This window comes from Hirundo rustica, chromosome 6 (assembly GCF_015227805.2).
Source record: "Hirundo rustica isolate bHirRus1 chromosome 6, bHirRus1.pri.v3, whole genome shotgun sequence".
Classification (NCBI taxonomy): domain Eukaryota; kingdom Metazoa; phylum Chordata; class Aves; order Passeriformes; family Hirundinidae; genus Hirundo; species Hirundo rustica.
The window spans coordinates 15,813,887-15,827,582 of NC_053455.1; the positions used below are offsets into that span (position 1 = coordinate 15,813,887).

General features: G+C 42.6%; 1 protein-coding gene across 1 annotated transcript in view; it reads left to right on the forward strand.

The window, feature by feature from the left end:
• ITPK1 (inositol-tetrakisphosphate 1-kinase) overlaps positions 1-13,696 on the forward strand; it is a 142,940-nt gene that overhangs the window by 112,151 nt on the left and 17,093 nt on the right. The window contains exons 5-6 of the mRNA XM_040067036.1: positions 9,415-9,513; positions 11,400-11,440. Coding sequence (XP_039922970.1) covers positions 9,415-9,513; positions 11,400-11,440 — 140 coding nt within the window. The remainder of the gene's footprint in view (positions 1-9,414; positions 9,514-11,399; positions 11,441-13,696) is intronic.

The following is a 13,696-nucleotide window of genomic DNA, read 5'->3' on the forward strand; positions in this document are numbered from 1 at the left end:
CAAGTTTTGGTACAGCTTCAATGTTATAAGGAATAAATGTTACTGTTTCAACAAAAGCTCTTCTAGCAGGTTTTGTCCGCCCTTCTAGCAGTTTTCTCCACCCTTCTTTGTTACTTATAAGAGAGTTTTGCTTTAGATTCTTATCTATAAAGAGCCTAAGAAGCACCAGAAGGTTTATTTCCTTCTCCTGGACAGCTAGTTCATTTGCCTCTGTCATGGGTTAGTACAGTTTGGTTTTTTAGTTATAGAAGAATGTAGAATAATTCTCCAGGTCAGGAGCTGGGAATTGCTTTAGAAAGGACAGGGACCTATCAGAGGGTTAGTTGGAATATTGGCATCTGTTCTGACCACTGAAAATTGTTGGCTGCGACTTTGGGAAGTACCATATAAAACCCCTTCATTTCCTGTAGGTGGGTCTTTTTTCTTCTTTCCTTTGGCCAGAGACAGGCAGGTAACATCGAGCTGGGCCTGCTGCTCCCCCTTTATGGGGGAGCTGGCCTGAGGCCTGGCCGGATTCCATCGGCTCCGGGGTGGAGGGGCGGAAGGAGAGGTTGCTGTTTTGCAACAGCTACTTTCTTCAGACTTCTCTGGAGCACGGAGAGATCTCTGCCAGGCCCCTGATCAGAGCCATGGGCACCATTTAGTCCGAGGCCGCCCTGACTTACACCAAGGGGTGGCTGAGAAGGCATTTATGATCCTGCCTGGATTTTTGTGATTCCGGACTGCCCGGGTGCTCTGATCCCTGATGTTTCTGTGAGTTCTTCCTCCCTCACCAGCACAGCCTTGAACATCTAACACCACAAGCTACAGAGAGAGACACAAAGACTCTGAGCAGATTTAACTCTTTCCTGGCAACATGAAGCTTCCAGAGCTTAGCCCTTCTCCGAGAGAGTAAGAAAGGACAGAGTGAACATAAAGAAAAACAGCATGAAGTCAGTAAAGCAAGAGTGAAAAGACTATTGGGACAGAGGGTTGGAGAGTTGGTTGTTCTATTCTTACTTGAGCCATGGAAATCAACTCTATATTTAGATCATTCCTTTAAATGATGGGAAAGATATGCATTTGGGGAGATGATTGTTTTAATTTGTGTGTGGATTTGAGCAAAGGTGTTTGTCATGGACTAAGTAATATTAATCCTATAAGATGCTTGAACTGAGATAAAGATGAGAAGCTCTCCGCACCAGTGAAGAAGTGAGAAGATATCTCTGTACCTTGAGATGAAGAATCCTTTGCTTTGGAGTTATTCATCTTTAAAAGGTGACACACCAGTATGCAGAGTCTAAGACCCATGACCCATAAGCAGCTTAGGAACCTGCTAATGGGATGAGTCACAAAGGCAGGTTTCTCCGGGCGGTTGTTTTTGTGACAGTTTAAAAACCCACAAGAGAACTGTTCCAAGTTTTCAGTGGGATCCATGACCCTAAGAGAGACTCCTCCCCTAAAGAATTGATGAAAGACTATTGTCAGATAGTGAAACTGACTGAAAATTACAGGTTTTGTCTCTTTATGTTGTTTTGTAAGAAAGTGAACAGTTTGTAAGGGGAGGGAAGAGTGTTTTTGAAGTTTCATTCTGTTTTAGTTTTTTTCCAACTTTCTTTTTTCCTATTCTTTTAGTGTATATTAATAAACTATTTCTTAATTTTAAGGTTAAGCCTGCTTTATTTTTCTCCTAGTCTCTCTCCCACAGAAAGAGTAAGTACTAAGACCAGAATTTCGTGAACGTGAAACCACTACATTAATTGGTGTATCTGCCCGGTTTCAAAATTAAAACCATAACAGCCTCCTTTCTCTGTGGTGAGATATGCTTGGTTTTTTAAATTCAACTGCAAAGCTTCTTGTCCCTTGCATTTGCAGGGTGGTGGGTAACCCCTTCTACCTGCTGAAAAATGAGGCTATTTGATGATGAACACCCGCCTCCCAGCCTTTACTCTGTCTCCTGAATGAGATAATTTTCCACCTCTTAAATTGCTACATGGTTGTGAGCACACTTTATCAGGCTGGGTCAATGACTGTGTTTCACCACAGGTCTGTTTTAACTGAGGGCACGTCTGTAGCTGTGCTCCTCTCCTGTCAGGTGCCTGTGAGGCTCCATCAGCGCAAGGGAGCAGAATGCTTGTCTGCAAAACCTGCCTCTTTCAGCCTGAGCACCCAAAGGATGATGTGCATTCCTTTCTCGGGAATCAGAAAGATTCTGCTCACTAAGGAAGGTGGGCATAAAATTAAAGTCTAGAGCTAAACAGTAAAGGCAGACCTGATACAGACCATAGCTTTATGAAATGGTTGTTTCTGAGGAATAGTTCATCTGGGAGAAAAAAAGTCCATCAGGCTGGCTTTACTATGACCTTTGTCTTTATTTCTTCTTTGGGGTTTTTTACTTTCTTTTGAATCTAAGCTGATTTCATCATGTTCAAAACCCATAATTAGCACTCCTAAATTGCATGGAAATGACAAGTTATTGTGAATTTTTTTGAACAGTTTCATATTTATATTCAGTTGTGAGATTTCCTCACTCACTGCCCTGATGCTTCAAAATCACTAATTTTTTTAAAACCAAGACTGTTGCTCTGCAGATGTTCCATTTAACACAGATATTTGGTGTGCAGTTACTTGTATGTCAAGCTAGGTTAAGCTTGAAATTGTGCCCTCAAAGCTGAATCTGCTCTGCCCTCTTGTGTCTTTGGAATGTGTTGCCAAATGCTCCCCAGATACAGCTGCTTTACCCTTAGAACTGGAATTTCCCCCTCAGAGACTTAAAAAGTGAGATGCAAACACATGGATATTCATATATGCATTGATTTTTTTTCAGTGATGAGTATAGATCAACATATTTTTGAGCTAAATCTGTTCTGCCAGTATTCCTCATGCACATGCATTTCTGAAGGGAAGGGGAAACAGCTTGAGAGTATTTTTAATACAGCTCAAAAGTGCTGAAATAAACCGGTTAAAGTTGTGAGTTTTATGAATAAAGTTTATATGTTTATGAAGCTTCAGATGAAAAATTATCTGCTAGAGGGAGGAGTGAAGAAGGGGTTCTTCTAGTTCATAGGGACTGGGCTGCTATGAAGTTGGCGTTGGCTTCGCTTGACTGACTCCTTGATGTAGCAACTTTTGACCTTACAGTCCAAAGCTATAAGTGTACAGTCAATAAAGGGATTCAAAGGGCAACATACTCTGTCATGTAGTAGTTTACAATACCTTTGAGATAAGATTTAGCTGCATGCTTAAAAAAACCCTGCCAGCTTCTCTGTGTGGTTGGGTTTTTTGGTTGAAAATGAACTCAGTTAGGCAGGGGTGAGCTGGAAGTTCAGATTTCCTCCTTATTGTATTGGGAGAAAAAGACATTGTCCTGGCTGTGTATCCTCTCTGTTCCCGCAGGAACAGAGTGCCACAAGCTGATGGAAGCTACAGTGAAGCACAGTTTACTGAAAATATCTTTATTTTTAAAGTCTTAAATGTTTTCAAATCACAGTGCAAACTATTCTAATAAAGAGTGGCTTTTTTTCAACAAAGTAGGAAGTTTAGAGTTTGTTCCCATCTGCTGTAAATCTTTCTGATTGTTTAAGGCTTAACATTTGCTCCATGAGTGTTAGGAGATGAGCCAGTCCTGATTTTGACGTGGATGGTTTTGAGCTTTTTCTTAAGGGTGTTTACAGTAGAGACCAGCACTTTTCAAAGCAGCCTTGTCATTTTTCTGCGTAATGCAATGTGTGATGTGGAGGTCGCGTACCCAGTGTTTTCAGGAATAATACTGACCACCTTTCCAGGCAGAGAGCAACTCAGGCACAAGCTGTTCTCCATTTGGAACTGGTAAGCAGAATTAGGGGATCTAGGTGTCCAAGTCTGTTGCACACCTGGGCCTCCTCTTGTGCTTCTTTGACAAACTGCATCTTCCTTCACCTGTTTTGCAACTTCTTTTACCTTTCCCTTGTGCTCAGCACACCCCTCATTTGGTGCATCTTTTACCCTCTGTATGTAAACAAAGAAGGCACTGCTAATGATGAGTATTGAGCCTGGGCAAAAGATATTACATTCTTCAATAAACACCTTCTGGTTTATGTTTTTCCAGTAACACTCTCAGGATTTTGGTTGATGATGCTCAGACTGAAGCTTCAAGCAGGTAGTTTGCTCAGCTACTGTAATGACCCCAGTAGCATCAAAAAGTCTTTTTCCTGGAACTCCTCAAACTAGCTCCCAAAAGCCCTGCGTGGCCAAGGGAAGGTGAAGCCTTCTCCCCACTTCATAAACGGAAGTTCAGAGTTTGGCTATGTTTATTGACTGCATTGTGGTCTTGTGGAAGGAGGTTGGTGGTGCTGAGAATAAATACTCTTTTCTTCAGCCTGTCTGCTGCACTTCCTAATCCCTAGTCTTGGTGCTGAAGGAAGGTGAATTATGAGGTAGGGAAACATGCTTAGACAGTAAATCTGATTTTTAAAAGGGAGTGGCCTTCTCATTGTATTTCTTGTCTAGACACAGGTTTTGAGCTGTTCTCACAGATGGCCATAAATTCTCTTTAAACTCTTTTTCTGAAGACAAGGAAATACAATTTGTTGATCTATGAATGCAGGGCATTGGATCTGCAATCTGTTATTTGTTTTCTTACCTCTTCAGAATCATAAGGACCAAAGAAATCCAAATAGGTTCTTTTTCTCTTATGGTTTATTTTTTCCCCACAGTCATACACAGCTGTCCACTGTGTTGGTACTTCTCAAACTTCTATAGCACAAGGACTATATACCCTCATCAAAAACCATCCCAGGACTGTCTTGTACAGCCCTGTCACAGTGGTTTCCATTTATTTTTAAGATTTGGTTCAACTGGGAACAGCCATGTATTTCTCTTATTTTTCCTCTATCTGTTTTGCCTGGCTGCTCAATGGGAGTGTGTGTTGAGTGTTTGGCCTCTTGTGCCTTCTTCTGGGGGTTTGGGTATCCTGTGACTGTTTGGCAGGCTGCCTGCAGGCCACCAGGGTGCCCGGAGCAGAGAGGCATTACTCAGCGTCTCTTACTAAAGCAAGTCCTGAGCACAAAGAATTCTACCAATTCTCACTGCCAGAAAACTCTTTTCCCCAGCCAGTTTTCAGTCTGCGTCTTCACCATCTTCACATCCCATTGCTCCTGTCACTACTGTTGAACTTCATCTGGAATAATCCCCTCCTGGCACCGACACCCTGGTTTGAGTGCTCTTTCACCTCTCTGTTGTTGGTTAGCTGTGTTACTCATCCTGTAAACTGGCCAGCATCAGTCAAGCCCTCATAATAATGTTGTTGCTCCGTGGGAATGGAGCACCACTGACAAAGCTCACCCCACAGTGGGGTGTGCCAGAGCTGCCTCCCCAGTGCTGTGATTGCTGCCTCTCACCTGTGACCTGTTTGTGGCAGCTGCCTCGCTGTCCTCAGGCGCCCCACTGCAAACGTCCCCTGCGCTTGCAGTGAGCGTGATCCCATGAGCCACGAGCTCCATTCAGAGGTGATGGAGGGATGAAGTGTACCTAGCAATGAAGGAACAGAAATAACAGTTGGAAAAATGAACAGCCTAGATGAGAGATAGGGATGGGAGTGAGAAAAAATACAGAAAGTAAGAAAGAGAGAGAGAAAAAACTCCCTCTGAGATCAAATAATCTTGAAGAAAATTGAGAATATCTAAAGGAAAATATGGAAAACAGATACCACAATGTTTGTGCTAAGGCATGCAATAAAAATGAGGACAAAGATGGGGGAGGAACAGAGTGACAGAATTTTGACTTTTAAATTTAATTATAATAGTTGTTTTTAACAACAAAAGTGCTACAGATATTTTTGGTACTTGTCTGAAGTGAATGCTGAACATTCTGATCTGAAGAATCTTTCCTTGTTGCTGCTCAGTTGGCAGTTCTGGACCTGACAAGGTTCACCTGGAGTTGTGGCCATATTTCAAAGGCAGGACTCTCAGAGACAACCAGGTTCTTAGAAAATAAAGAAATACCATTCTCTAAATGTGCACTATAGCAATGTACAGAATCTTAATTCACAGCAGTCTGTAGACTTATGGACAGACTTTTCTTGCTGATATCTTCAGCACAGGCTGCATGAAGGGAGATAGGGTTAATAATTATGGTCATCTGCTTATTGTGTGATGCAGTGTATGTGCCCAAAGGGAGGGAGGAAGTGCCTGATTTTTAGTTTTTTTAGATCCAAATTAAAAGATTAGAAATTGAATATGTAATAATGTCTTGGGAGTTAAAGCCACTTGCATATAGCCAAGGGTGGAAGACGAGGCGGAGTCTTGTCCAAACTTGATGTTTTAGAAGAAGACTTTTCCACTCAGCAACATCTCAGTGCACAGCACAGAGCTGAGTACTGATGATAGAAAAGCAACAGCATCAGCTCCATGCACAGGTTCTGAGTTGTATCAGGTCTGTGTCCTGGCAGAGTCACTTCTGCTAGCAGTGTATGGCCAGTGCAGCTGCACAGGAGGGGTGACATGGCTGTGCCTCATGCTGTAGTAGTTCTCAGACTACTACTAATTTTATTAAAGTGCTTTTTCCACACTGGGCTCTCAGGTGAAAATGAGAATAGTGCTTAGTTTTATTCTAGAGGGTTGGGCTGGAGCATCGATACAAAGGGTCAGCAGTGGAGCCAGCATCATGATGCCCTTCTCATCTCTGGACTGTTACATGTACTTGTTTGTGTATATTTACTGTTGCTCTTTTTGGCAATGGTTTCCCACGGTGTCTTGTCACTGCTGGTTTGCAAAGAAGCGGTGACAGTGCCAAGAGTCCAGCACCTGACCACAGCTCAGTAAAGCAGCTTACTCAGCAGGAGGGGAGGAAGGTTCAGTGTGCCACAGGGGGTCATTTGCACTGTGGGGGTCACATGGTGTAGTTCCAAGCTGATGTAAATCGGTATTGAATTGACTCAGCCATTGAGTGAGGTCTCTCCTGGAGCTCATTGCAGAGAAGGTGTGCGGAGACGGCTGTCACTCTGATAGCGGGAGCTTGGTGATGAGAGAAAGCTTTAGCATGTGTTTGCCACCCTGGGAAGGAGGAGAGGATGATTGCTGGCAGCTGGAGGACTTTTTTTTAACCTACAGCTATCTTTAGAATTTCAGTGTGTGCAGTTAAACTCAGAGCAGCAGTTTTCTAGCTGTAGGCTCTACTGAAATCTTGTGTTGAGTGAGGATTTATTTGTCCTCAGGTCTGGCTGTGAATTAATGGTCTGTTTTAGAGGTTTCAGTGGGCTAGAAATGCCTTCTTGGTAGAGAAAATGCCAGTTCTGTGCAAACTCAGTGGGAGCACTTTGACATGCTAAGAGTCTTCTTTGCTACTTTTTGTTGATCCAGGTGGTTTTTTGTAAGTACAAATTCAAAGAAATTACTGTTTGCCCATTCCTCCATCTCCCCATGCAAGTGTAATGTAGTCAGCAGGAACACTGAATCCTCCCTGTCTCCTATTCCTGTTTGCATGAGAGAGAAACAGAGGGAAGCGAGATGGAACCATACGTTCCTCTGCATCTGCACTCCGAAGGCAAAGTTATTTGTGAGCCTTAAGCATGTGGGTGGGAGAGCTGCCAAGCCAAAGTTGTTCCCAAGTATCTGTAAACTAAATCTTATTCCCTAAATTCATCCAACTAAGGAACTTTCACTCTGGCAAAGGCTTGTAAATATTACAGTACCTGTCACTTTTGGACGCTGCTTTCTGTTTTCATATCAGCAGATTGAAAGCTTTGAAATCTGGGATGTTTTGTTTAGTTTTGTAGAGGTTGACCTCAAAGCATCAATCTTTCTGCTCATTTTAGAATGTATGAAAATAGCCTTTTCTCAGAAAACTTCTTGTAGTGACAACACTGCTAATGAACAGAGTTCTCAGATATCCCAAAAGTTTGGGGATGTATTGAGATAGGTGTACCAAAATACAGAGAATTTTGCATCTCTGTTACTTTCAGTGATTCCGTTTCCTTTATATATATACTTACAATGAAGTGAAAAGTATTAATCTAAACAATGTTTATAAAGTGATTTCTGCATGCATGGCTGTCTCATGAGTTACGTTTAGCTTTGCTGGGGTTTTAGTTCATGCACTTTGCAGTTTCTGCACCATCTGCACAGCATGGCCTCCACCTGTTTGGATTCAGCCATGTTTTGCTTATTTTCAAGACAGGTTGGTGGTTGATATAAACCTTTGACTTGAGTTTGCCAGATGCAGTTGTTCCCACCATTTGTGCTTGTCTCCAGTTGCTTCTTGGAGGAAGGTGTCATCCTGTTTCTCTTGAAATAAGTCTGAGAAGTGAGTCTTGGCAGACCAGTTCTGAATTGTGTTCAGTACTGTGCAGCTAACTCGAGTTATAACTCATTTGTGACTGCTGGCCACAGCTCAAACTCCATGAAAGTAGTACTTTTTTAAGGCTGTGCTCACTGAGGAGGTAATTTAGATAGTTGTTCATACTTATGTGATGTCCTTGATTTGACTCAGTCAATGTTGTCATCATGCACACAGCTTTTGTCTGAAAACCTGTGGCCCTGTGGGCCTGTCTCAGAGCTATGGCTGAAGCCAAGGTTCTCTGTACACTTGAAATTGCAACCCGGCCCTCTTAAGCGATTTTTGTGCAAGTCCTATGAGTCCTACAATGGTTTCTGCCTTTCCTGCTGCATTCTCAGGAGAATCTCAGTTCTCCTGCAGCGAACTGGAAGTACATTCTAGAGCAAGTCAACTTACCGAGTCACTAAGAGGACTGGTTTTTGACTCCAACCTTCCTGCAATCCCAGTGTGTGAACAAGCACAACATTGGCAGGAACGCTCTGGAGCAGACCTGTTCCATTAAATTTTACCATGGTTCCCGTGACTCTTCTCTTTATGCAGAGCTTGCTGAGCAGTCTTGACATGGTGGTGTCTCAGCAGTGCTCTGGCTGGCTTTGCCAGACCAAATGAACACTGCTTTCATGGCAGAACCATCCCAGTGAACAGCAGAATGTTCTGGCACCTTGTCTGCAGTAAATACACACTGGAATCTGCCACCGAGGAGCCCTACAGGAGATATGGCTTTGTGAGACTGCCTATTCTAATCACATTTGCAGACCATTCTGCTTTTTGTAAGACACTTTAGAAAATTATGCTTGAAGGCATAAAGTTAAGAGCTAAGATCCCAATTGCTTTTCCCCTCTCTGGCTAATTCTTGTGCAGCTATGTGGTCCTAACCAGGAGATCATTTTTGCTGCCTGTGAAAATACTGACTTTATATTGCCGTTTAGATTGTCTGAAAATCGAGCCTTTCATCTTCTGAAATGTTTCCAGAAACCCAAATTCAGGCATGGCTTACAGTGCTTTTGCATGCTTTAATATCAGCTGACTGTCAAGAAGCAGTTAGTATGGAGAGAGCTGGTAACAATGCAGCTGAGGAGCTAAACCCCTCATCTTCATTTGAGTCTTTTTATTTTCTTGCAGATGAGAGGATCTGTTCACCACCCTTTATGGAGCTGACAAGTGCCTGTGGAGAAGACACCTTGCAGCTTATAGAGAAGAATGGTCTGGCATTCCCGTTCAGTATGTACACAGGCTTTTCTTTGGTGCTTCTAGTAGGTTCTAAATACTGCACACGCACCCCCCAAAACATAGCCAACATTGTAGGAGTGTGGGCTTCACTGCCAAAAGTGTCGAGGATATTAAAACCTTCCTGAAACAAATGCTCTGAGGCAGTCTGCTTGGAATGTGGAACAAACCCCCTCCCTATCAGCTTTTACTTTGCCTTTTATTGATGTTCCTTACTTTTAGCACCACGCTACAGTAAACATGCATTCCTGGGAAATGCTAATAGTTCTAACAACCTTAGCCTCTTGCCCTGAACTTGTGCAAGATATTTCTCCTGCCAGCTATGTTCATTATTTTTCCTGAGAAAATCACTGCCTTGCTGACTGTCCTCTTTCTTCACCCACCTCTCCCTTTCCCTGGTCCAGGGTACAAATATAATCTCAGAGGGCAAAAGAAAGAGGGTTAACGCAGATAACAGACTCCAAGGGCCCACAGCTCAAACAGCTGCTATGAACTGTTTGTGCTTTGTAGCAAGTTTCATTGTGGGACTTGTGCTTTAATTCGTTCCTTTATTTGATTCCTTGCAGTATAAAGTGAGCAGGATCGTTAGTCGGTGTTTGTTCCCTTGGTGCTTGCCTCATTTGTAAGGTTCAGAGGTAAAGTCGCGTGCACAAAGCATGTTCTGCCCTCCCTGCCGCCGCTCTCCCAAATGAGGCAGGTCTCCTGAAGATAGGTTGTGAAGCAGTACTTTAAATCCCACTGAATGGCTTTGCCCTCCTCTTCACGTTTTGACCTCAGTACAGACTGACTAGCCCTCAGTAGTCAGCAGCATATATTCTGGAGATCTGAATCAAACCCACTAAATGAAATTACAAAACAGCCCTGAAAATTAATACGCCTTGGTATTTGGGGAGTGTTTTTTCATTTTCCTGTCTCTTTATTTTTTCTTAAAAATGGTCCAGCTCTCCAGAGCATGTCTGTGAGACATCATAAACCACTTTCTAAAATTTCAAGTTACCAAGTTATTTTGGACTCTAGTGCAGGTTATCTCCCTTTCATAGCTCCCTATCCTCTCTCCTGGCATTTTTATTCTTCCAACAGCCTGCAAAGAAGTCTTCTTGTATCCACCCCCTCACTACTTGCAAGTTTTCATCTCCTCTGCTTAACACATAAGTAACATCAGCTCTAGTCATTGTGTGTGTCCTAGGGTCTTCAGCTCTGCTCTGGCCTCATAGTAGGAGGAGCATGTTGTTTCTTTCCTCTTACTGGTTATACCCCTCCTCTTAATTAGGATGAAGGTGGGAATCAGGACCTACAGAGCAGATAAATGTGAAGGAGAAAGAAAAATTGCTAAGCTTTCTGCTTTTTTCTGTCCCCCTCTATGGTTACCTGTGAAAAATAAGCTATGTCTTAGTTTGATTCAGCCCAATTACATTTCCTGCTCTTCCCTAAAAACAGGGAGGTAAGAAATTAAGTTGGTTTTGACTGTGTCCCACTTCCTTTGTTTTAGGGACAGTGGCGTTTTGTGGTACCTGTAAAGTAGCTCTATCCTCACAAAAAAATTATGCAGCTGTGAAAATGCTCTCTGAGTAGACAGGATGGCAATCCTAGTACTAGTACTAACTTCTTAGCTGATGCTTTGCAGCTCTGTCCAGTCCTAATAAAGATCTGTGCTTGCACCTTGATTACAGGGAGGAAATGAGAGAGTAGAGCTTGGAGCAAGCCAAGCTTTGCAGTGATTGAGGACACTGTTCAAGCAAAGACTGTCACTGGTGTCTGTTACAGTCAATGCCTTGTTCTGGTGGACTCCAGTGTTTGCATGTTTGGGTGGGAACAGGATTATAAAGGGTTTCTGTGTTCTGTTTCAGTGGTGAATTGTTTTTTATTTTTTATTTACCCAGTTTGTAAAACCAGAGTGGCCCATGGAACCAACTCTCATGAGGTGAGTTAAAAATTTTTGCAATATTATTCCACTTCTTTCAGTTGTGTCCTGTCCCTCACTCCCCCTGTGGTGCTTTGGCTGATGATTTCCAATCCTGTAGTGGATAGAATGAGGGCTGTGCCCAAACAACTTTTTTTCCCCACCTCTCCCTCATGTTTAATTGAACCATTATTGGTGCAATTGGTGCAAAAATCTGTAATGAACTTATATTGAACCTCCTGTCATGCAAGTTATTTTTAGCAGTTTCTATCTTCTACTCTATTGTCGCTTCTAGAAGTTTGTAGTCTCCAGTCAGCTTTGTCTGCAAGAAATCTCCTTCAGTCTTTCCTTTGGTAAGAGGTTGCTAAATAAAGTTTCCGTCCCAGAAAGTTACTTTTCCAATATATATGTGGTACAGATGAGAAGTGGGATTGTGCTTCAGATGGAGCAGCTGGCTCCTTCCCTTGAGGGGGGAAGGGAGTAACAAATAGAGGTGGTTTCCAGGCAATGTTCAGTTGTAATAACACAGTGGGGTCTGTGGGGAGAACAGGACTGGTAGAACTTATCTGCCTTCCTGTAAGGCAATTGTAGCTAAAATGGCTGTATATTCCTGGAAGGAGTGCATTACCTATGAGACTAGCTTCCTCTAAACTTAAGTGAGTTGAGTCCTGTTTTAATTCTTTTCCATTTGTGCTTCCTGCCTTCCTGCTTACTGCAGATCAGTTCTGAGAATCCAGCCCTTGCTGGCTCTCCTAACTCCTGGCTTCCTTTGTTAACAACATGGCCATCAGTCCAGGATTCCCAGCTGCTCTTGAAACATGCACTATGAAACATTGCTGCAATGTCTCTGAGAGATGAAGACCCTGAAGTGAATTGTAAATCTAGATGAGCAGAATGGCTGTGGCTGAAATCTTGACTGACCAGCTCTTTCTATCAAAAATGCAGTGAGACTTTTCAGGCAGGCCTTACCTTGACTTATTTCACAAGCCAACAGACACTTTGCTGGAGCAGCTGCTACAAATTTTTGCTGTCGTTCCTGAGAACACTCAGGGACTGGATTGTTAATGAGTTTAAGACTGTAATTTTCCTGCTGATTTTTCTGTCAAGAGTTCCTCTGAAACTGCGAACTGTAATGCATGAACCTCTCCTTACTTGTCCAGTTAGGCTTGGACTTTATTTCCCTGGTGAATCTTTCTTTGATCTTCTTTCATACAGTGCAGACACATTTAAGCCTCCTGCCAGAGCAAAAATTAGACTAAAATACAGCCATAGTCTGCACTTTATCACAGGAACTTAGGACTAGAGCTTCGTAGGACCCCTGGGAAAAAACCTGAAGTCTTGGATAGTACTTTACATAGCAGAGGTAGTAGTCGCTGTTGGAGTTGCTGAGTTCTCAGGAGTGATCCAAAACTATATTTATGATCAGAGTGGAACTATTTTGGAATTGCTTATGGTGAATAATTACAAAGGAAGCATAGGATAAATGCTGCTTACAGTACAGTCTGTCTAAAAGATGGAGCATAGGTCTAGAAGCAAGAAATTGTTGTCTGTTTTATTAATGACTCCTTGTCTGGATTTTGGTAAATCATTTCATTTTTTTGAGGATATATTTCCAATGCAGAGCTGACACTAAAATTAGAGCACTGATCAGAAACCTGCTTTTCTTCATAAGGGGACTGTTAAGAAAGTTCAGGTACTGGCTAACAGGGACAACTGAAGGTGCAGACTTCCATTTAAGTTTGGTGTGTGAGTTTGGATTTGGTTTCTGAGTGTGCCAGGTGAGGCTGGCAGACTCCACTTTTCTCATGTGAGTACCTGCTGTTGTTAAGCTGAGGTGGTGTCACTCTTTCTGTGATGTCCCTAGTTCTACATGGCCTCTGCACTAGCAGTGGCCTCAGCTGCTCAGTATTTGACCCCTAGTTTGCCAGCACATTTGTTAAACTTGAACAGAGGTGATGGCTGAAAGTTGTCCTTCCTGGCTGCCAGTGGGTCAGAACATAACTAATTTTGGTAAAGCTGTTATGAGAGACCCATAACCTGAAGAAATGTGTCCAAAATTCTTTTTTTCTGAGCATTTGAGCAGATGAGAAGGAAAAGGCAGAGAATGAATATATTTTGTGTGACTGAATTCCTTATGGACATTGTCAGTAAAAATTCTTGGTGCAAATGTTTTGTTTTGCCTTCAAAAGGACTTTGCATTTATAATGAGAAATGCTATTTGGAAATTATGATATCAAGTGTTGTACCCACGTTACTGCCAGACACAGCAGGTCTGTG